A 24,824-nucleotide genomic window follows, 5' to 3' on the forward strand; every position below is an offset into this window, starting at 1 on the left:
CTTGCAGTGACGGAGGACAACGTCTTCAAGACTACCCAAACTTTATTAATAAAACACATTGTCAGATATCTGTTCATGCAGGTCAAATCCTGAAATGAGAAGCTGTTTTGACTCGATGACTTCAATAATACATCGAATGGATTTTTCAGCTACCTAGTTAAAAATATCGCATTTCCTCTCAAATGTCCCCGTGGGTCATTACGCTCCCTTTAATCCGATACGCAGGCGTTATCAGTTCAGGCCAATATTGATGCCTCAATATAATGTTGGTGCGTACGCTTATGTTGAGATTAATGAGGCTTCGATCGATTGACGAGAACCAAAGAGTTTGCCAACGAAAAAATGTGCTCGTCTTTGATGTGCTCTCTGCTCATTTTCACTCATAAACAGTTAGGAGGGAAACTAGGAAGACGGTTTAGGCAGATAAAGAAAGACCAGAGAGAGAGCGAACAGGGCTGCTTCACCTCTTTCTCTCTGCTCTATTTATATCTCTCTGGGAAATTGCTGAGTGGGCTCTACTGAGGGTTTTCGCTGTAATTGATTCAAAATGCAAGTTCTCTCTTTATTGGTGAGAAAGAGGAGCGAAGGATACCCAGTCAGTTTATGCAAGAGGGCAAGAGGAAGGTCCTTGCATTTTAATCTGGATAAATGTGTTGACCAGGCACTACATCAATGGAATAAGTACGGCACGGGTTATTACTGCCGGGGGCCGGATGGAGTTGCCGAAGAGCCTCTGTCATCATCGCTGGAATAGTGCCACATCAACAGTATCAGAAGTACTCCGGTCAATTGTTGTGATCCGTCCAGAGGATAATGCGCGCTGCAGTCGGATCAGGTTCTCTAAAGCATGCCCGTCTTTCGCTCGGCTGCGGCGCAAAGAAGAAAAAAGGCACCTTAGTGTAAGTTGCGACAGGAAAATTGATCAAACCCATTGTGCAGTCGGGGTAAGAGCTCTGACATGCGTTACAGCGCAACGTTCGTGATGATTTTTGATCCAGATTCAGATCTATGTCTTTATGTCCCAACAAAAACAACAGCACACCTACAATTAACATTTAGCTGGAGGACGTGGCACTAAATCTCCCTGCTTCAACCAGCGGCGGTTAAAAAACTCATACCTTGTCGATCAAAGACATTTGACTGCTGGTATGGCTAAAAAGGTGAACAATGCATAGCATGTGGGAAAAACACAATGTCCAATTGTGAGGAGAAGTAAGTTAGCAGAAAAAGGAATAAGTAAATAAATCCTGGGTGTTTCCCTGCATGTACTTGAATCAATCTCCGGGTTCTTGTGATGCAGTGAGGAGCTCGGCTTGTTAGTTTCGGCGCTGTGAGTTTGATAGCTGATGCCAGGGAGAGAATAGCCGACTCGCACTCCCCCCGACCCCCACTTACACTATTCGCTGACAGCTCGCCACCCATCCAGAAACAGAACAGCACTTTCTGCAGCTGTATGTAAACGCCTGTTATTGTTCGTGGCCAAGAAATCCAGAAAAAAATATATATATATATCTATTCCGACAATTTTCATGCTCACAGTCTGTGGAGAGCTGTCAGTGGGTGCATTTTATTTTATTTGCGCTGTTTGATTTGAACCCCATTTGAAACTCCTTACGGATCTGAACTCTCCCGCGGTCTTAGCCCAAAGCTCGGCGAAGAGCGCGGCGGGTGTCACGGTCGGACAACGCTTCCTCCGTTTCTGAATAACACTATTAGTATTTTAGTTCCCGAAACCACAAAAAAGTAAGAAAAAGCGCACGTCAGGTCAGTGCAACACATCTGTGCACATGGTAAAAATCTCACACCATCCCTACTGTGGACAGCGCGCCTGCACACTGAAGTTCTATCACTGGGTGAATTTATTATTAAAAGCACTAAAACCATTGTAATACATATCAGTTCTGCTCTGTTGAGTTTTTTTAAAATGGTTTTCTTAAACTTTTCCCGTTTGGTTTTCCAGCAGCAGAACCTCAGCTACTCCATTGAAGTAAATAGAAAACTTTATGCTAAGGGAACATTTGTAGCTTGAAATAATTGCCGCGTGTGCCTTCCTGTGTTCTCTCCTGTGAAAACATTTTAATGTGGAGTTATGGGTTTCTTTGCAATCAAATGCTCCGTTTCCTGATAAATCTAGGTTAAACTCTGAGCCTGTGTCAAAGACCTTGTTACTGTAATGGCTTTTGAGTTGGATTGATTTGTTATAATGGTACACTCAGTGGTTACTCTTTGCAGACGCAGCATTCAGTCTCCGCCCTCCCTCGTAGCTGGGAGCGTGCTCAGAAGAGACGAGGCTGTGATACACGGGGGGGGGGGGGAACCCTGCATTCCCTACGTTTGGGATTTCAAATTTTTGTAACCGCCTCGCCTGGCAGCAAAACGTTTGCTTGATTTCTTTCTGTAGATCACAATAATTTTTCAACTAGCTTTACCAGTAAAAAGCAGCTTAAATCTAAGGATCGTAGTTTGTACATATTTTATGCTTAATGAGTGAACAGCGTTTAGTCCAAAGTTGAGATCTGAGAACAAAAACAGAGACACACAAAGCGAATCTGAAGGGCGACCCCAGGTTCTTAATTAACCCATAAGTCAGTGGCCATCTAACAAAACACTGCTGGAGAACTTTCCAACTCCAGACTGAGATCCATAAAACTCCTTAATTATGTTTTTAATGCTGTCTGAGAGGCAGTAGCTTGGAGACCAAACAATCAGGCACAATGCCTCTGGTTTTAAGTCCAATTGTAATTCAAAGTACTGAAATTCTGCCAACCTTCAGGTACATATAATATCTGCTCTTAAATTTTCTTTTTATTCCAAACATTCTGTTGCTGGTGAAAAGCTTTGACCTAAAAACACAAAAGCTTACTATAGGTAATCAAAGTTCGCTTGTAGTTTTTGTGTTTGCATAAAGGGTCGAGTTTAATACGGTGCTGCTCTGATGCTGCTGCATTCAGAGTCAAAGGGTCTGCAGGAAAAGGCAGTTGAACCGGACAAAGCAGGAAAAGGACATTGAAAATATCCAAGGAATTGAGAAAGCCAATGAGCAGTGATTAAACTCTAATTAAAAAGTGGAAAACAAGGGATTACGTTGAAGCCACGCCACGGTCAAGGAGACCAACACCTGCCAGGAAAATTTGGAAGGCAAACAAAAACAAAAAAAAAAACTCCCACAAATATCTCCAGCCGACATGAAAGACTGTCAAAAAAAAAAAAAGTGCCGTGGCAGTTTTAAGATCCATAGTAAGGCCATTTTTTTTTCTTTAGGCGTAAAGACAAAAATGGGCTGCGTGGGGCGAGACGCCAGAAGGAAACCATGACTACGTTGGGACCAAAAAGCAAGCAAGGTTTCAATAAGCCAAGAAAGAAGAGAAAAGAGACAAGCCTGAGCGGAGGAAGGAAGGAAGGAAAAGTATCTCGTTGGCTCAGAATCAAACAAAAGCATGAGTGAAAGAAAAGTTTCAGTGTTTCCATACAAATTGCATAGAAGTATGAAGTAAAATACTGCATGTAAAACCATAACATTAAACTTGTTTTATTCGAAAGGGAACATAGAGGACATATCAATAACTTGTTTATTCAATCTAATATCTCCAATCTATAAGGGATTTGAACAAAACGCTGTTAGCCATGTTTAAAGCTGGAAAGACAGTATTTACAGTTAATTTACAAAAGTTCTTTGTCTTGAGCTCAAGTGACAAAAGTAACAAAGGAAGTGTGATTTTAAAAGTAAGACTGTGAATGTCCCTTTAAGACAAAGGAGCGTTTAGATGCATGGAGTGAAACTGGATAAAAGTGCTGTACTATGAATCACTTGATGAGAATAAAGTCACACCAGTCGGAAAATAAAATCGTTGCGTTACGACGATAAAGTCAGAATATTACACGAGAATAAAGTTTAATAAGTGGAATAAAGTCGTAACATTCGGACTTTGTTCTCAAAATGATGCCAAAACTCTCTGGACCAACATAATTTCACCCGTTCATGTCACCGCCAGATGTTTTCTTCTTCTTGCTTTGTTTTTTTAAGTAAAGTGAATTACTTGCTGATCAACCCAGCCATTTACAGAATGATTTCTGCATCCCTGCGCCGTGCTGCACTCTTACGTTGTGAGAGAGTGTGTATGCGCGTGTGTTCGTGTTCATCTGCCTGTGTGCGGGGGGATGTTGGGGGGTGAGAGGCCAACGTTCGCCGGCATCACGCGAGTCGCCGCGGTGACGTCAGTCACGGCGCGGTACGCAGCTCCTCTCTCTCGTTTCTCTGTCGTTCGTGGTTTGTGCTGTTTCTAATCCCTCGTCTCTGCTCTCTTTTGTCTCCCCTCCCACTCCCTCCTTTCTCCCTCTTTTTGTCCCCCCCCCGCACCCCAACCCCCTCATCCCACCCTCCTCCCTCTGTGTCCTGTTTTCGCTCCATCAGGTGTCCCAATGACTATACGGGGGACCGCTGTCAAAACTCCGTCTTGACCAGTTTCTACAGTACGTCCATTTGCTCTTGTCTGTCTCCTTCCCACTGAGATGCTGCATGCCACATCGGAAGGGTTGGATAATATGTGTGTGTGAGTGTGTGTGTGTGTGTGTGTGTGTGTGTGTGTGTGTGTGTGTGTGTGTGTGTGTTCACTAAACTGCTTCTCCGTGAGGGTGTGTTTGCATGAGATTGTTCCTCCCCCCTCCTTATCTTCAGGTGATCTGCAAAAACACAAAATCTTACCAAGTATTTTTTTTTTTTTGGTCTAGTTTCTGGTGAAAATATCTTAGTACACTTAATATAAACAAAACTACCTTACAAGTGACTTTCAGCAAAATATAGGAGTTTTTTTTTAACCTTATTGGGGTTTTTTTTAACCAGAATTTTAAAAAAAATCATTGACATTAAAAACTTCTTCAAGGGAAAAGTGGCGACAACAAAGACCCTCAATATTGCTGATAAAGCAGATTGTTTCACTATTAACAAGGCATTTGTCTCAGGGAAATAATCTGCCAGTGTAATTTCTAATATTGTCTTTTTTTTTTCTTTTGGCAATAAGTAGCTATTTCTTTTTTCGTTTGTTTTTTTTTTGGGGAGAAAATGACAAACTTATTTTAGAAAGTTTGATTATTTCACTTATAACTGGAACTTTTTCATCAATATTAGGGGATTATTGACTTGCAACAAGCTCTCATATCTCGCTGTAAAGTTGCGCGTGTCAGTTCTGCCTCACTCTAAGCGCACTTAGATATTTGCACCAGACCGGAAACACTTGGTAAGATTTTGCGTTCTTGCGGGGAATCAGAAAAAGAAATGTTCTGATTTTCGGATCATTTTTCTGTTTTCATGCTGGCTTGCATGCTTGAAAACCTGAGCTGAAAATGCTACGGAAGGTTATGAGTTTATAAGCAACAGATTTAGTTTACAACAAACAGAGAGCTGACTCTCTAAAGAAGCTCGAAGTTGCTTTTTTCATTGTTTTGTTTTCTTCCTGAAATGTTTTATTGCTCGTCCATGTCGATGGTCCATTGGTGCTGGTTCCTTCCTACATGCACAGTTATGAGGCAAGTCTCATTTTTCAGTATTGTTTCTCATCAATCACAGAGGAGAGTGATTCGCGTTGATCCGAAACGGCAACTCAAACCTCAAACGTGAGTTTTCAAGAAAGTGAAAGTGAAGTTCTTGCCTTTTGTTAAGGAGAATATCAATAATTCTGTTACTATGCAGAATTATCACGCAACTAAATGAGAAACAGACGTCTCCCCACCTTACCTTTTGATTTTCATCGTTTCTAAGTGAGACTTTCAAAACAAAGATCTCAAAACTTTACAATAAGCAATTCTGACATAAAAAAATCGTTTTCAAAAACATCCCACTGGAACTCGAACTATTTCATCAATATTAAGAACCAACTGATTTAAAGCAAGGTTTTGTATCTTGCTGAAAAGTTACTTTTGTCTCATTTCAAGATATTTGCACAAGAAACTAGACAAAAGTACTTGGTAAGATTGTATGATTTTGCATCGAACTTGACACGTCTGAGATTACATGCACTAAACATTCAAGTTAATCCAGCTTGGAGTTAGAAAATGTGTTTAAAAATGATGATGTGGTTATATTTGCCCAATAATAGTGCACAGTGAAAAGCAAAACAAAAACAATCTGTCTGGGAAAAACAACTTTTCTGTTCTTCGTCTGGCCTTTTAGGCATCATAGTGAGTTTTTACTGCTTTGATGGGAGGTTTAGCTGCAAAGTATGTTTTTTTTTTTTTCTAGAGATTTATATTAATTTAATTCAGGCAAAACCAGAAATCCCCAAAATTCAAGTCTTCTGAGAAGTACAGTACACGTACGTGCATTTCAGAGAAACCTCCGAAGTGTTCAGGAAGTGAGGCCTAATGCTTCCACTGACGTCCAGGCAGTGGAAGAATTTTCTGAGAAAAGTGAAGCATCCTGACCTTTGGTTTTCACTGCAGCGCCCATGGATCATCTGTTAGACCGGCTGCTTTTACAGCATGTGGTTTAAAGGCTGCTTGATCGTTTCGTTCAACTTGTAACGTCTTCAGGAATTCTCATTTTGGGCTCATGATCACAGTGACATTAATTTAAATGAGTAGTTTCACATTTTGGGGAATAAGAAAATCAAAGTACATTTAAAGTACTATGTAACAGCGCTAAGGCCGAAGCAGTGTGAATTGCACAAACCTTCAAAGGAAGCGACACTCGGACCTTGTAGACGGGACGGGAACTTAGCATAACGCAAAGTCATCATTCAACCAACAACAACTGTGTCGCCAGCAGGTCCAGAACTTCAGGTGGTTCTGTCTCGGTTTCATTCAGACTCGTCTGGACTCTCGGCAAGAACGAGACGACGCATGGGTTCCCCCAAAATGTTGGACTACTCCTTTAAATACATCGACGCAAATGGGGTGTGCTTTGTTGCTTTTCCTGCAATTGCAGGGACAGCTTTGGGTGAGACGCGTTCAGAGTGGCCAAAACTCAGCCGAGGAGCTCACGCTCCAGCTTGACTCGGAGTTTCACGTTGTCCTCACTCTGCTGTCCAAGCAATCCCAGGAATGAGACCTTGAGTGTCAAGAAGCTCCATACCGTCCTGGTCTGCTGTTACGAAAACCTCTCAAACATTCGGAAGAGTTCGAAACTGACGTCACTTCAGAAGATGTCAGAATTAACCGGACGTTCACCTCACACCCAGTCACCACGCCGTGTCTGCATCTCAAAACCTGTCTGTGTGACTTTTCTGTCTTTTTTTTAACTCTGCGTTGGAGAAGATTCACTCCCAGCCATTAGATCGGCTGAACTCTTCCCCCTTCACCCCCAGTAAAACAGTAAAATTGGGAACTCTGGTATGATTTTCCCTGTAAATTATGCGCAGGGTTATAAACAGCTGTAAGCAGCAGTAGCGGGACAAAGAGAGGTATGCTGCGGTCGATACGGAGGCACACGACTGCCATTAGTCCAACGAGTCACAGCACTCACCCCCCATTTGCTGTGTCAGCCTCATCAACTGTAGCGTTTGTGTGTTTTTTTTTTATGCTGGAGAATAACTCACTGCTTTTTTTTAATCTTTTGTTTTCTTGTTCTTCCTTTCCGTCTGTGTTTTCACTTTTGTTTTTGTTTCTTCATTTGTTTTTGTGTTTCTGTCCGATGTCGTTCGCTCCAGAAATGAGGTCTATTAACTATAGCAGTAAGTGACGTGGCTTCTTGTCTCGTTGTCGTTTCTTTTTTTTGTTTTATTTTTATTCTTTTTTCCAGTCTTTCCGTGTGTCTGCATGCCCTCCCCCGCCTGCCGCTGGTTTTTCCTTTCCTTCAGCTTCTGGTTCATTTTCCTCCCTTTCGCTTCTCATTTTCTGTTTGCTTTTTTTCTTTCTTCTTCTATTTTTACCCCCCTCCCCGCTCACTTCCCCCCCGTCACTTCTGGGGGTCAACCAGCTGCTTTACCTGTCCGTTACTAATACGGTACATGCGTCGGTCCAAACGACTGATGTGAAAATTATCTTTTTTTTTGTGTCTGCCTTCAAAGTGGACTGCACAGCTGACCATGTGTCTCTTTCTTTTTACAACTTTCTGCGCTGGCAGATCTTTTCAAAAATGGATTTATGGGTATGGAACATTATTATTCATTTTATTGTGCTTTAAATGGCTTGCCGAGTTCCTCTCACAGTCTCACATTACTGTAACCATTTTCTTTCCTGAACCAACAGCTGGGTCTCTCTCTCTCAACCTGTCCCTCTTTTTTGTTCTTTTCCTCTGCCCACAAACCTGATTAGAAGAAACCTAACCTCCTTTCCTTGCGTCCGTTCTGCCCGTTTTAATCTGACAACTCTGGGAAAGCTGCCGTTTTACTAAAGGAGACGCGTTAACCACAGGAGAACAAAGTGTTCACACCCTTCGGACTTTGGTACATTTTGTCGTGCTCACTTTACACACAGCAGGTTCTGAAAGTCCGTTTTATTTGGGGATATCAGAGCGAAAGGGGGCCGGATGCAAACAAACAGTTCAGACTTTTGTTTGTAAGATGGATGACATTTCACAATAATTTCATTGGTGCTGTTCTTTCTCATAAAAAAAACAGCAAAAAAAAAATTATGAAACGCGACAGCAGGTGAAAATGTCCGTTGGATGTGAATATTTTTGCGAATCAAAGTTTTTAATGACGTGGAAGCGTTTGCCCAAAACAGAAAAAAAAAAAACAATGAAGGGAAGTTTCAGAGTCTGCCTCGTCCTCTGGGCTTTGGCAGTTTTGGCCTCAACAGCCTGCCGTAGGACGACAAGCTGCGAGTATTTTACCCGAGCTTTGCCAAAAGCAGGCAAACAGCTTGGCGACATATACGCCGTACTATTACGCCCTTGATTGACTCTCTGTCAGAATCGAGAGCTCGCCTCTCCTAAGTCACAACTGCTGTTGGGCCGCTTGAGGTTTCTGCTCCAGAAACAAGGCCTTGTTTAGAAACTCTCTTTGTGTTTCTGACCCCACCTCCCTCCTGTTCCAGAGCCTTTATTCATTTATTTATTTAGTTTTTGTAGCTTTCGCAGAATGTGATGTAATAAAATTCACAAAACATGAGACATTTTGGCTAATAAGTTTTTCTTGAATCATAGAGAACAACTTGCTAAGTTTTCCACCATATAAATTACATTTTAGCGGCTGTTTTAAAAACCTGCGAGCATTAAGGGACTGTAATCCAACCAGAACTAACACATAAAGGACCTCTGTGATCCAGTTAACTGAAAAGAGGACAAAGTCAGGTCACTATCTGCTTCCTGGGAATTAGTTTCTCTCCTGACGCCCATCCCCTTCCTCCTCCTCCTCCTCCTCCATCCTGTGTTTTCTTCTTCTCCTCCTCCCTCCTCCTCACTTTGATTTGATCTTTGCTTCCAGTCTCTCCCTCTCCCCCTCATCATCTCCTCTGCTTGTCGCTCTCTCCATCATTGTGTCGTTGAGCTTGCTGTTCGGACACAGAGCGTTACGCCAGAGTAGCAGCCAGACTTGCCTTCGACGTCGTCGCAAACGTATTTCCTTCCAAAAACGCACACAGTGTTCGTCGCATGCACTGACACCCATGGTGAAGCCAAATTAAAAAAGCCTTGACATGAATCCAGCTCTTATATCTGCAGCATTTTATGACATAGTCGTTTTGACAAACCCACCAATGACTCGATTGGAAAGTATGGGAGTCCAGAAGGGCCACAATTCAATGAGACTGGGGTGGTGTTATGGAAAGTTTTTTTTTTTGTGTGTTACAACATCTTATGATGTTATTCCCTCACCAAAGACAGAAATGGTGTGTTGCCTTAATTCTGCTGTTTAATCTCCATGGCAACCATTCAGATGTGCAAAACGACTGGGTGGATCTAGCCCCGCCTTCGAGGACGAAGCTCCTCCTCCTCAGAGCTGCAATTCACAAAATTCCAAGCTTCCGCCTCACAAAGCAGCTCTCCCCTGCTAACTCCCCCACCTCGGCTCCTTTAGACTAGCCAGCAGCAATTAGCAAACACCTGGTGGAACTGCGCATCAGCTGAGCTCATCATAGGAGCTACATCTCAGGTAATTGCTGGTGAAAACGTTGATAAAGGGTTAATATAGAAGCCATGTTGTGATGACTTCCTGGAGGCAGAGTTTCAGAAAGAGCAGGAGCTTCTTAAAGAGACAAGGCCCAATTTCAAGGTGTGAAATTATGAAGTCAAGTTTTTTTTAAGTCATGTTTGATATCATTACAACAACCATAACAATTTTTGGGCTTCCAGACACATCTGTGCCAAGAACAGCGAACATTTGAAATGAGTAAATCAGTTTACACAGCCAAAGAATTTTATATATACATATATATTTGTTAAATTTTTTTTCTTTACAAACTTAGCATAAAAAACAAAACATGTATATTTAAATATATATTTATGTATGCTAATGCAGAGAGAGATCGCGATGAGATCCTGCAACATGTGGCGACCAAGACTAAATACCAGAATGAGCTGTTTTTGCAGACAGTATTTGATTTTTTTAGGAGAACAAGCCGCATGCTCACCACAAAAGCACTTTTCTTACAAATGAGGTAAAATTGAAGTAAAAATAAACAGGCCAAGAAGCATTATCTATCCAAAACACAAGTTTCTTTACTCTGCCTGCTGCATTTAAGTGACTCATATCTCCCTACAATGGACACACACAGGCCTGTCACAGTAACAAAATTAGAGATAAATTGTCATAAAAACGATTTCAGTAAGCGATAATATTTCGGTAAACGATAATAAATGGTCTCAAAATGTTATATTGATACATTTTCTAACGATGATTATGCAAGTTGGCCCTCTCAAAGACTTATAGACTTTAATTTTGTTCAGAACGCTTCACGCTGGAACTGGAGGACATTTTATGTAACCAAAAAAAAATAAAACACACTGAATAAAACTGGAATGAAAACTACACCTAATCGAAACCGTAACTAAAACGGATGATGATGCCTCTGTGAACAAAATTGCCCTTCAAGAAATGTTAATCCTCGTGGAAATTGTCGAGCTCGTTTTAGTTTATCATGTAATTAACTAATTAATTATGCAGGCCTCATAGGACTGTGATGGTGGGGAAGAGTTAATGGCACCAAAACCCAAAAATATCCCATCTTTGTTAAGACTTAGTTAACATTAGAACGGCAACAACCCACATATTGTGCTCGTTTATTATTTCTTTAGGAAATTATCGTATTTTTTCCACACCATTTGCTGTTTAGTGAGCATAATGACCAAAACATATTCTGCTCCTACAGCATCATGAATGTTAACACTGCAAAAACACAAAGTATCACCAAGTATTTATGGTCTAATTTCTCCTGTTAATATTATTGCACACTTTCATCTTTATAGAGGAGCTTGTTTTAAGTCAGTAATTCCTCTAATATTGACGGACACGTTCTAATTTCACTGGAAGATTATTTCACTCCTAACAGGACAAAAATTTATTAATATATTTGAAATAATATACCAGTGGAATTAGAACTTACTCTCCAACATTAAGGAATTATTGACCTGAAATAAGCGCACGTGTCTTGCTGAAGAGCTATTTGTAAGTTAGTTTCATCATATTTCAAAGTTTGTCGAGACCAAAAATCCTTGGTGATATTTTGCAGTTTTCGCAGTGAAATTCATCTACGGTGAATTGGAGTCTAGACACTGGCTGCCATGGCGTTAACAAATTGTGTTTGTCTTTTCACTCCAAATTTGTATTGTTTGTTCATTTATTTTTTTTACCTGGATGATTTGTGCTCTCGTCATCCCATCCGTCCAGGCATGTAGTCAGACGCCCGTCCCGCGTCACGTGTGTCATCACATCCCCGCGGTCATGTGCAGGTGTCAGGGAGTCTGCCGGGTCGCCCGCGGGCGTCGTGTAGCTCCGACGCCGGGAGTCGCCGGGCGTGTTGTGGAAGCTGGTTATCGCAGCGGGCACCGTTAGGTGCCAGACATGTGATACGAAGCAGCAGAAGTTGTTCAGACAGCTCAGGGGGGATGTGATGTAGAGAGGATTAACAGTGAGAAAACCTGCTTCTATAGCCACCACAAATGGAGTAGCGCTCATTCGCTGAGTGTGTGTGTGTGTGTGTGTGCGTGTGTGTGTGTGATCTCTAATGCGTGAACTTTGTGTGTCTGCTCGTTGTGTGTGTGCTTTCATCCACAGAGGCAGAGGAGGTCTACCAGAGGCGGGTGCTGACGATCACAGGCATCTGCGTGGCCTTGTTAGTGGTCGGCATCGTGTGTGTGGTGGCCTACTGCAAAACCAAGTATGTGTTTGAAGGAAGGAGAAGCGCTCTCTCCTTACATGAGAAGGACTTTGCAAACCCTCCCGTCAGCCCCGGGTGAGGCAGCAGCGGTGATCAGCCGCTGCTACTGTTCCTGATGCGGTGGGAGAGAAAGGAGAAACGTGGCGACACTACAAAAACACTAAATCTTACCGAGTGTTATCGATGCAGCTCCACTGCTAATACCCGAGTACGCCTGAAAGAAGACGAAACTTGCTTTATAAGTAACTTTTCAGCAACTGATGTGAGCTTGTTTTAAGCTAATAATTTCTTTATATTGATGAAAAAGTTTTGGTTTCACTGTAAAACAAGACATTTTCCCCAAATTGCACGGGAAATAAAATGTGAATGAAACAAGCACCTTTTCATCAATCTTATGGATTATTGACTTAAATCAAGCTTCTGCATCTTTCTGAAAAGCTACTTCCTTGTCTATTTATTTTTTCTTATTTCAAGTGTTATGAGATAAACATAGAAACTACACTGTAAAAAAAATGTCTACTTTACAGCAGCTGGTGTTGCCAGAATTTCACTGTATAAATACGGATTTTACCATATTGACAGGGTAAAATTCAGTTATTTCCATAATTTTGTCATATAAATAAACAACCATGGCTGCCAGTTTTATATTGAAAGATTAGACCTTTTACTAGAAATTTTCTGAAATCAACCTGACAAATCCTGAGGTGCTTTTTTTTGTTGTTTGTTTTTTTTTGTTTGTTTGGCAGAAATTTACATTTCAAACAAAGCCTCACTTACAAACTTTCTCTAGAACTTGGAAAGTTATTTGTAAAAGTGTCTTACCTGTACGTATTATCAAAGTCTTTTTTAAATAAAGCTGCTACTTCTGCTGTTCTCGCTCGCTGTTGGGTTTGCTGACGGGGGATTCTGCTTCTTCAGACAGTCATAAGCATCATCCTGCCAGATCTTTTCTGTGTGCAGCATTAGCTAATAGTGACGTCTTACAGTAACGTGCAGCAAAAATACAAGAACATGTTTCATTTCTGAACAAAAACAGTATTCTAGCACGACAGCTTTGCTTAGAAACAAATGATTATTTTCTTGCAAGACGTGACAGAAAAAACGCAGAGAGTAAGAAAAACGATTCTTGACACCGGAGCAGGAGGGGAGAGTGAAGAGTTTAATGCTTTCTGTCATGTTTACACCCTATTTTTCTCCAGGAAGCGGAGGAATCAGATGCAGCGTCACCTACATCAAAACCAGAATCAGTTCATGGAGCAGCCAAACCGCGTGCTGGCTAACGGTCCCAACCACCCTGGGCCCGGTCCGGAGGAGATCCCCATGCTCGATGTGAGTCCACACAGCGGGAAGTACAAAAACGTGCGCAGCGGGTCGCCACAAGCCGGAGACAGGAAACAAAAGACAGAAAGAAAAATCACCCCGTGGGAAAATCTAAAAACTAATTAGGTTATCTGGCAACAGGTCAAGTAGCATGATGGAGTGTTAGGAGCATCGAAGAGAGGAAGAGTCTGTCAGGAGGGGGCGAGATGAAGAGGAAATGGCCACTCTGGACGATTTCACGGGCAAACAGTTTCATAATTACAAAACGACGCTTCTCGGCGTGTGATTTAGCGGCGGCGGGGGGATTTCTGTCACCTGCGGCAGAAAGACGTGGGAACGTTGTGGAGGACGGAGCCAAAGAAACGAACGGCCGCGATCCGCAGGTCAAAAACCAGAAACCAATCCGAACATGTGAAGCTGATGGTCACGGCGCACAGACACAACATCTCAGCCAGGGTTCCTGGTCCAGTTTCTAATGCCAATACCTTAGTGCACTTAAAATAAGACACATTTAGGTTTTCAGCACAGTAGGAACTTGTTTAAGTCAATTATTCCTTGATATTGATGAGAAAGTACAAGTTTCAGTGACAGATTATTGGACTTGTAACATGAGAATAATGCCTTATCAATAAAATGATCTGCCAGTGCAGCTGGTACTTTTTCATTAATACAAAGGAATAATTGACTTAAAACAAGTTCTTATCTTGCTGAAAAGTTACTTCTAAGTTGGTTTTGTATTATTTGGGTGTACTAAGTTCCTTGTACTAGAAATACATGTCAAGATTTTGTGTTTTTACAGCGTATGCCATCAGTATTCGATTCCTTTATCCTCTTACGTTTTTTCACATTGCAACCACTAACACCAGTGACTTGCTTTGGGACTTTATGAGACGGATCGGCTTGAAGCCACAATTCACCTTTGAAGTTCGCAGAAAGCGATTCGTGGTTTTTAAAACAGTTTTATTACCAAACATCTGAAAATTGTGGTGTGAAGATGTATTTCCCTCCTTTTATTTTACTTTATTTTATGTAGGTTCCTCGTTCTGGAGGACACAAAGTCGACCTGTGAAGTGTAATTTATTTCCGTATGTTCAGCGAAGGCGTCCGAGGTTCGTTAGGATCATGACGGCAGTATAGCGGTGGTAGCACCACGCTGCGGGACGCTTTTTTCAGCATCTTTAGAGAAGCTAATTTGTGCTGATGGGAAGACAAATACAGGGAAGATGATGGGGGAAAAAACACTTATAGGCTGCAAAAGACTTGAAGGAGGTTCAACTTTGTTGAAATCTGTTTAAAAATTTGCAGTAAGATCAGAAATGGGCTCTTCAGAGACGGTATGAAGCCAGTGTGGCTGAGCTTGAGCTGCTTCAAATGGTCAGTGTGAAGCTGTTGGAGACGCCCCCTAAAGGCTCACAACTGGAACTGCAGCCAGACCAGCAGTGTCCATACTAATGTCTGATTTTTATTTTCTTTATTTGTAAAAACAAAAACAAACAAAAAATTCAACTACTAAGCAGTTTTCTATTTCAGTCATGTGGCCGTCATGTACAATTCCAATTAAATACATAAGGTCTTGTATTTAATTGCAACATAACTAAATGTTATGTTATGCAACATAACTAAATGTTTAAAAAAATAAATCAGATGGTGTCATACTGTTACAAATCGAGTTAAACTTTTTAAAAATTAGAAACTAAAATGTAAAGCACTGCAAAAAAAAAGATAAATAAATAAGAGACCACATAAAATGATCTGATTTCACTCTTTACAGGTAAATGTTGGAGTAAAATGAACTTTGTTCTTTTGTTCTATGAACTACTGAATTATTTTTTCTATTGATATAATTCTACACTGCAAGAAGAGCAAATTTGACCAAGAGTGTTTTGGTTTAGTATGTAGTGCAAATATTGTCGTACGCTTCAAATCAGACAAAACTAAGTTAGTTCTGCTGAGTAACTTTTCAGCAGAATATAGGAGTTTGTCTCATGTTGATGTAAAAGTTCTGGTTCCACTGGTGGATTACAGCACTTATAACTTTTCCATCAATATCAAGGAATCACTGACTTTAAAGAAGCTCCTCTATCTTGCTGAAAAGTTGCTTGTGAGTCAGTTTTGTCTCATTTCAAGTGAACTATTTGCAGAAGGAACTAGACAAGAAATACTTGGTGAGATTTTCTGTTTTTTTTCCTGCCCAACAAAACATGAACGTAGCGTCGCGTTAAAAATATCCATAATTTTATCTTTTGTTTTGGGCTCTTACAGGGTTCCCAATCTTCAGCGAGGCCTACAGCAACCTCTCCAATGAGAGCAGATATATCATTGTGCTCATTTAAATTTTACTGCCCTTTAATTATAATTTTGGTGTCTGTGAGAAACACCCCAGGAAATTCATGAATACTAAAGGAAGGACAAAGGACGCAGACTGCGCAGTTAGCCCCGGCTGCCTGCTTAGCCGCTGCTGCTGATGGAGTCGGTTTCACTTTGGGACTTAAAATTTAACACAACAATTAAAGTTGTTTTAGCCCTCAGTGCAGCTCTGCTTCTAAGAGGGCGTTTGTGTTAATAAAACTCTGATCCGCTGACAACACGGCGGAAATTTAGTGCCACATGCTTGATAGGTGTTAAGCAGAGAGCAGAACAACATCCGCCGCTCTCCTGGAGACAGAACGGCCATGAGTCAGCAGCGACTGGGAGCCGATAAAACGCTGAAGCATCTCCTTGTGATTGCAGTTGGATTTACATTTGTGTGATCTGCGTGTGTCGATCGTCAGGAAATGCAGAAAGTCATTGTTTTGGTGTTTGATTTCGCAGTACATCCCAAAGAGCGTCCCAACGACGGAGTGTGTGATCAGCCATGGAGCTGAGGGTGCTGGCAACTATGCAGGCAGTCGAATGTCAACCCGCTCCCATCACTCCACCACTGCCTCACATGCTTCCAGGTAGACCAAACACACACACACACACACACACACACGCGCGTGTTAAAACCCGGACACAATGAATGGCCGAGCAGCCAAGTGTGTTGGCAAAGGAACCAGCACTGATGCAGCAAAATCAACCAATCCAATAAAAGTTTTGCACTTTAATAATAAATAAACTGTGATGTATTAAAAGTTTTTATTTTTTATGGAGCAAGATAAGTGCCAAAAGGATGAGAAGAACTTTTTATCTTGAACTCTGTAAATGAAATAAAAAAAATGTTTTAAAACTAATAGTAAAGCAAAATTTGATTTTAGTTTGAATGAAAATTTTATTGTATTTTTGTATTAAACTTTTTATAAATGCACACTTAACTTTAATACTGTACTATGTTTATATATATATATATATATATATATATATTATATAATATATATATATATATATATATATATGTGTATATATATATATATATATATTTTTTTTTTTTTTTTTTTTCCTTTGGTCTACATCATCTTTTGGCAAAAACTGAAACAGGCCGTTATTTTAGGATTGTGGCGATATAGACTGTAAATATTTCTTTCAATCTTTTGGTTTTTTAACTTTTTAAACTTTCTAAATTATTTCTTTGTAAGTTTAATGTTTCTGTAGGATGTCTGCAAACAGACTGTGGTTTGTAAGCCTGGTAGTTAGCCTGGAGAGCTAAGAGCGCTGCGAGCTAATGTTGTCCGTTGTGGCACTATTTTACACAATATTAACTTTTGATCATCGCTGGCGGCCAAACCTAAGCGGCAGACAAAGACTTGTCGCTCCTGTCTCTTCACAAGAGGAAGATCAAGGTGTCTTGTAGCAGTCTTGGCAAAATGCAATGCTTCAGTTGTTGATGACGTTGTATTTTTGTGGTTTTTTACGATGCCAAGCATTTTGAACTGCCTTGTTGCTGAAATGTGCTACATAAATAAACTTGACTGATTGATTTAACGTCACAGACCTAACCTGTCTCCATTGTTTTTTTATGCTTTAGACTTACACAGCTGAGCGTTGCTAATGCTGCTTTAACCTTTCACACCCGATGCTAACCTGCAGACACGAGGAGCAGACGTGGAGCATGGAGCGGACAGAGAGCGTAAACTCAGACTGCCAGTCGGGTGGGCTCTCCAGCTCCGTGGGAACCAGTAAGTGCAGCAGCCCGGCATGCATGGCGAGGCGGGCCGCCAACTACGGCTGCACAGACGTGTCAGGAATGGGGATGCAGTACGGGGACTCTTACGACTCTCTAAGAGACTCGCCTCACAGTGACAGGTAAAGAAAAGCCTCTTCTGGGGCAACGGGTTGAGAGTACTAAATCATTAAGCATCTGTCATATTTAAAACTGAATCGTTTGACTACATGTTTGTCTGAATGACCAGACAGAAGGGAATCACTGAGACAACATTCACACCAGCCGTGTTTAGTTCGCCTCAACAGAACTCCAGTTTGTTAGAAAGTCCAGATCAAACTCTGGTCGGCTTAAGTACCTCGTTCTCGGTTCAGTTGACGTGAATCCCAGCGCAGTGTGAATGCTGAACAGACCAGAGACCGCTCCAAAACCAGGAAGCGGACTATAGCGCTGGGTATTGTGGGTAAATACAATCAAAACAAAATTCATCATTCTCTTGTCTTTAGTTGTTCACCAAAGACAAGAGAAATCCTATCAAATTTGTCGCCACTCCATTTTTGTTTACATTTTGTGGAGAAGGAAGTTGCGCTCAGCGTCTTCTTCAGAGGTTTTTGTGTCGCTTCTTTCAGTGGTTCTTGGTGCAGCGCCACCACAGGCGAGGAGGTGAACAGATTTTTCAATTGGTTTGTATCATTTGACACAGTGCAGTGTGAAAGCGAAACTCAGCAGCTGAACATGTACCAAGCGTAGCACCTTTGACCCCCAATGGAACCACATTGCACTCGCACTTGAATTTACAGATTCACAGATGTAGCAATAACTGAAGGATTACAACTAATTAATTACAGTCATGGGAAATGTCTGCATTAAAGCACTTATTCATCTGAGGTCAAATATATTAACAGAGCTTGATTTGAGACTCAGACTCATGTTTTCTGCTGCTTCAGATACGGCTCTGTTTGCTTTCCGTCCAGATATGTGTCGGCGCTGACCACGCCGGCGCGGCTGTCTCCTGTGGAGTTCCACTACCCCCCTCTGCCGCCCCAGGTGCCCATCTTCCAGATCACCTCTCCCAACACAAGCCACGCCCTCTCCCTGCCCCCTGCTGCCGCGGCTTACCACAGAGACGACGACCAACCGCTGCTCAGATGCCCCGAAGTACGTAGGCAGACGTGACGCGCGCTTAGCGATGTCATTAGGAGTTAGCAGGGAAACGAGACGAGAAACAAGAGACCTCTTGAAGCACATGACTGTGAAGTCAACATTTTTCAAAATTCTTTACAATAAAATCTGCAAACGGTGGTTTTGACGTCTGTATCCGACCTGCATCACACATCACATATACATGTTAGCAGCTACCTCTCTGTTGCCAACTCAGCAACTTTGTTGCCGTATTTAGCAACTTTAAGGCAAGAAAAACTGGTATGAGCCAAAATCAAAATCATTAATCTTTTTAAATATTGTGATGGGCTAAAATAGTGCTTTTCAAAGTGATGGACCTCCAGGGGGCGCTAAGGGCCTCAGAAAGTTGGAGGAAAGATGGGGCAGCTACGCCATGGAGGATATGCAAAAATAAAAATATTGACAAAAAAAAAAGTCTAATCATAATTTTTTAATTCAAATTTTTTTATGTTATCTAAAATATTTCTCAATCATTATTGCAAAATAAAAGTTAAAATCATCAAATGTATGAAGCTGCTTTGTTCCTGCAGCTAGCACCCCTAGCTTAGACAGCGTCACTAGCAAGTTCATAATTCTCTTGTTTTGCTTATTTATTTTTGGATGCTTAATAGGTTTTTCAGTTCCAGTGTTAAAAGTTTCAGCAGATTTTGAAGTTTATTGATCTCTGAAGTGTTTTTTGTGGTAATACAATGATAATGGCATTGTTATGCCATTATCATTGTATTACTTGAAAAAACGATCTCAAAACAATATTATTGGTTATCACAATAGCGACCGGGGCGATTTATCGTCCATCAGAATTTAAGCAGATGTGCAAAGCTGGTAGAGACATATAAAGGACTCAGTGCTGCAAAAAAAAAAAAAATTTGAATACCGTGAAAATATTATTGTGATGAATATTTTTGTCACTGCTTTAAATTGCAAAATACACTGAAGTTTCTGCACCCACTCAATATTTCGAGGATTTCCAAATGTTCAATATCTATCGAATATGTTATCGATAAACTGTTTCTCAGGTTTCGGGCTCAGCACACGTCATGTTTCTCTGACTCGTTCCCCTTGTTTCGCATCAGGACGGAAGTTTATACCGGCAGCCCAGAAGACCCCGGCGGCCCTACCTGACTGAGAGCACAGGAAGCCTACCGTCCAGCCCCTACCACCTCCCGGACGACGAAGCCTACGAGACGACGCAAGAGTACGCCTCCTCCCGGGAACCCATCCGGAGCCGGCGCCGGCCGCGGCGCAACCGCCTGAACGGCCACGCGACCCAACGCTCAGCGGGCTTCCGGGACTACAGCTCGCAGAGCTTCAGTCAGTCGGAGGAGGAGGAGGACGAGGACGAGGACGAGGACGCTCACGGGGAGAGCACGCCTTTCCTCAGTATGCAGAACATGAACATGGACCAGCCGCTGACCGGCTCGGGGTACCGCTCAGCGTCCGGCGCGGACACACGGACTCACCGCGGGCTGAGTCGGCCGAGCGCGCGCAGCAACGGGCAGAGCCGCAGCTCCCAGTCACAGCGCTCCAAAGCCGACAACATGCCCCTTTAAGACCGGACCTGCCCCGACACCCACCCGAGACACCCACCCCCACCCCGCCACCTCACACACCTCCTCTCCTCCTTCCTTCCCTCCTTCCTTCACGGAACCAGTGGACTAGAGACCTGCACCTAGGAGAAATATTTTTATTTTGTATAACAGACAGATATTCTAAACAAATGAAATATTTATTTTCATTTCAGCAAAAATTGTCTACTAGCTAACAGCAAAGACTTTTTTTATAACAGGGGGGATATTTCTATGTGAAGTTTTTTGATTTACAGCATTATGAGAGACGAAAAGAGGAGAATTACGTGCCAATTTTTTCACAAGTTAGATAAATAGAATAATATTGTGGTGCCTTTTGCTGTATGCTGAAGTCGGAGGTCCCGTTGAGTTTTTGTAGCTTTTCTTATAAAGACTCCTCATTTTTATAGAGACCAACCCTCTTCCTTCCTATTGCTTTGCTTTGGGTTTGTTTTTATTATTATCATTATTATTATGTTTCGCTCTGATTTGGCATCTTCCTCCTTTTGAACTGTGATCTGATCATGTCATCATGCAATATCGATTCCTTCTGTGTACCAGGTGTGTTTACATGAGTCCGCCCCGCCCGCGCGGCGGTCCAGCCGGATGTGCGGGGTGGATTCCTCTGACGAACCCACATCAGTCATCAGTCCGCCACCCGTCGCGCATCTTCCCGTAGTTTCTGTCGGAAAAGAAGGGCGCTCAGGTGTTGTATGTAGAGGGACGGCGACCTCAGATATGCGTGTAGGTGTTCAGGGTGCTGTCACTACATTAATGTGTGTGTGTGAGGTTTTCATGACGCCCAGTTTGCGGTCCCTCACCTGACGCCACGCTGCCAGAAGCTCCACTGCACTGTAAGCACCTCCCTCGCGCGAGCCAGGGAGCCGCCCGACCCGAACTGAACCAGAACTGAGTCCAGTTGTAATATCCAGCCTGACTCTGGCCTCCCGTGGACTGCCTGCCCCCCACCCCCACGCGTTTCCTATGCCAGCAGCTTAGAGCCGCACTGTGTCTCAGGACTTTCCCCATCGCATCACAGCCGAACGACTCCCCACGATCCCTCCGCCGTCCCCCATCATCCCAGTGTCAGATCAGTCCACGCGGCCAGAACCCACACCACCGCCCACCCGCACTCACTTCCGTCGAGTTAATAGAAGGGGAGGAAAAACATGAAAAATAAAACTCATAGCTACGAGTTTAGGGCGCTGAAGTTGGGGACGGGATTGGAAATTCACATAAAAAAAAAAAAAAATTAATATTCAAAAAGTTGTATGAATGAATGAATGAAGCCGTTGTGGCGAGGATACATCCGGGGCCTTTCTAAAATAATGCCTCACGCCAACCTCCCCACAACCCCCCCTCTATGCTCCCCCCTTCACCGAGAGGATGACGTCATACCGGCTCCTTACTCCTGCAAGTGCAGCTCAGAAAATTACAATATCATCAAAGTGGTTCGGTCACTAATCCAATTCAAAAGTGGAACTCATATATTACACACAAATCGACGCATTCCAGTCATTCGGTGGTCTTTGTGTTCTTCTCCATTCTCCCGGAAGTAGACTACAAGGTCTACTTCCGGGAGAATTTCTAATGGACCAATCAGCGAGCTGTGAACGATGACGTTGATTTTGTGCGTCGTTTTAGAATTGTAGTCTGCCCGTCATTTTTACGGACTGGGTAACGTTTGTAATGTCGTCAGAGTCCACGCCTGGACTGAATTGTGGTGATTGTAGCCCACAGAGTGAACACCTGGTTCTGTGTTAATGGCTTCGTTCAGAGCTGTGCTGTTGAGCCAGGTCATAATTGGTGGCTAGCTTACAGCTAACGAGACCCCAGAATGTTAGCTTCCAAACTTAGGATATCACAGGAAACAATTTGAAAAGATTTCAGATGTAAACATGTTCAGCTCCCTCATCGCTGTGAATGTCAGGTCCAGGCTAATAGTTGAATCAGCTGAACGCTGCTTTGATTGGGATCGAGGGTGTGGAGTTTACACAGTGCAGCCTTGACATTACCATCTCTTTATGTTATCATTTTTCCCATATTTATGGATCAAATATCCATATAGAGGTTATTTCTCTAAGCAGTTAGTGGTCTAGTTAACAGGAAGCTTCCAGTTTCCAGGAGTTTGGCTTGTTTCCATAATAGTTGCACATGTGTATACACATGGTGTACAAAAGCATTCAGCATCCATTTTTTTTTGCAAATCCAAAGACATCGACGGCAGCCAGTAATGAAATGGTGCAAAGTGATCATGTCGTTATATGCCAATAAAACCGGTGTGCAACATGATGACCTTCGCAGTGAACATCCGACTCGACGGCCGTCCAGCGACGACCGTCAGTGAAAATACGAAAGGTGCTGTGAATTTTGCATTTCACTTTGAAGTCACTGTCCCAGAGTTTGCAGGAAGAGTAGAGAGGCTCAGAGTCCACTCCGCTTAAGGTCCAGTGACGAGTCTGCAGATGTGAGCCCGCTGTGCTGCATCAAGTCCAGTCAGCACAGAATGTCTTCCATTCTTCTTCGTTTTCCCGCAGGATTTACGCCACACGTTAGAAAGGGCTTACAGGGGCAATAGCCCAGGGCCCCCAACTTTTTGGAGGGGAAGGGTGCTCCCAAAGATTTTTTAATGATTTGTTTTTGTTACTGAATGCGTGTTTTGCAAAAACTCTGCTTTATGGAGCGAACGTAGGCCCAGATCACGTGAGTTTTATTATTTTTATCAATATAAATATCCAGGTGTTTGAACATTATGAAGGAACGGCAGATTTGTTTGGTAACAACATGGAGTCGTTGGCTAGCGGACGTATTAAACCTACGATGCATCAGTTCATAGCTGCTGGTATTTAGGACTACCTAATGATTCACTGTAATTTGCTTTAGCAATTGAATATTTCCTTATCAGATAGGGTACCAAAACTGTCTCCAGCCCAGGGCCCACATCCTTGTAAATCCGGCTCTGGGCAGGACTTGACACGCCCCCCACACTTGACATCCATGCCGAACGAACACCTGCTTTAGCAACCGTGGTGCGACTGCACCAGGCTTCCATCAGACCCGATCGCTCTCACTCCGCTTTGTTGTTTTTTTTAATGGCGTGTTGAGCAAATTCATTTTCAAAATGTGAATTTGCGCAATCATCGGTCAAAGGAAACACAGCTTCTGACAGACCGTACGAGTTTCACTTTTGAGTTTATTTGACTGACGTTTGAATTTACTGAGATGCACCTGAGATGTTTTTGTCCTTTTCTTTTCCAAACTTCCATGTGTCTTCGTCACGGTAGTGGCTGGCACAGCTTGGACGTGAATTAAGAGGCGACAAAGCACACTTGTGTGGCGGTGTGTGTGATAATCCAGGTTAACACGTCCTCAGTTGTGATTCCGACATTTTGAATTGCTTCTTTTGCTTCGTCATGGCGCCTGACAGGGGTTGTTTTTGTTGTTTGTTTTTTCCCCCTCGCCATCTCCCGCCATCATGTCTTCCTCTCTCCCTCTTAGGACCTTCCAAAAGCAGCCAGCGGAGGAATTTAAACCCCTCATCTGGAACACACAGAGCAGCACACTCGCATTAAGCCGACCAAAACTCTTCCGCCCCTTGGAGACTCTTTGAGGATGAACGTCACTGTGCCCCATAGAACTCGTTCCCCTGTTTAGGTTCTGTTTTCTTTCCTTCCAAAGACGATGCATGGATCAGAGATATAGAGTATCTTAAAAAAAATCAAACAAACAAAAAAAACAAAAAAACAAGGTGACAAATCCCGCTCGGAATCCCAGTAGAGGTGAATCATTTGGGTATTATTTCCCTTCCCCCCAAGCCCCAAAATAAAACCCCCAAAAAACGTTCCGCCTATAGTTCTAACGTATTGTCACTGTAATCAGTCCGGGATTTTGCAACGTGGAAAATCAGCAAGTGAGGATAGTGTGCTTCTAGAGCTAGTCGAAATGTTTAACAACTTCTCTCCCCCGTCCCCACCCTGTTTCTCCTCACCCCACACTTCCCCACCCACCTGTGGCATACACACATAAATGTCACTCATGCACACACTGACACACACTCACACTTTAATACACACACACACAGAGAAAGACACACAGCCCTTTAACGTTTGTTTGTCAAGCAGTTTGTCTTTTTTACCTGCCGATTCCCTCTCCTTTCCCTCACTTCCACCCCCCTCTTCCCCCCTGCATGTCCTAGTGGTACTGGTAGTTGGGTGCATGGAAAAAGCAGCAAGCAAATTGTTTTTCCACTCAGTTAAAAAAAAAAGAGAGAGAAGAATATTAACAATAAACGAGTTTTTAAAAAATGTCATAATTTAAAACATCCAGCAATAAATTCCCCTTCTCTTCATGTCCATCTTTCTTGGAAAATGCTAGGAAATTTTTTGCAAGTTTTATCAAAAACATACTACTTGTAAAAGAAGAAAAATCCA

The 24,824-nt window shown here is 42.5% G+C and overlaps 1 protein-coding gene across 3 annotated transcripts in view; it reads left to right on the forward strand.

Moving 5' to 3' along the window:
• The window catches only part of nrg2b (neuregulin 2b), a 54,037-nt gene extending 29,295 nt beyond the window's left edge, over positions 1 to 24,742 (forward strand). The window contains exons 5-13 of one of the 3 annotated variants that reach the window (XM_055034569.1): positions 4,412 to 4,470; positions 7,641 to 7,664; positions 8,057 to 8,080; positions 12,147 to 12,249; positions 13,449 to 13,578; positions 16,381 to 16,508; positions 17,575 to 17,790; positions 18,622 to 18,805; positions 19,903 to 24,742. In XM_055034569.1, the coding sequence (XP_054890544.1) occupies positions 4,412 to 4,470; positions 7,641 to 7,664; positions 8,057 to 8,080; positions 12,147 to 12,249; positions 13,449 to 13,578; positions 16,381 to 16,508; positions 17,575 to 17,790; positions 18,622 to 18,805; positions 19,903 to 20,379 (1,345 nt within the window). In that variant the 3' untranslated portion in view covers positions 20,380 to 24,742. The remainder of the gene's footprint in view (positions 1 to 4,411; positions 4,471 to 7,640; positions 7,665 to 8,056; positions 8,081 to 12,146; positions 12,250 to 13,448; positions 13,579 to 16,380; positions 16,509 to 17,574; positions 17,791 to 18,621; positions 18,806 to 19,902) is intronic. The other 2 variants (XM_055034570.1, XM_055034572.1) reach the window with 2 other exon arrangements.
• Positions 24,743 to 24,824: the final 82 nt, after the last annotated feature.

The sequence above is a fragment of the Poeciliopsis prolifica genome, unplaced genomic scaffold, assembly GCF_027474105.1.
Source record: "Poeciliopsis prolifica strain line A6 unplaced genomic scaffold, Auburn_PproV2 SCAFFOLD009, whole genome shotgun sequence".
Classification (NCBI taxonomy): Eukaryota; Metazoa; Chordata; class Actinopteri; order Cyprinodontiformes; family Poeciliidae; genus Poeciliopsis; species Poeciliopsis prolifica.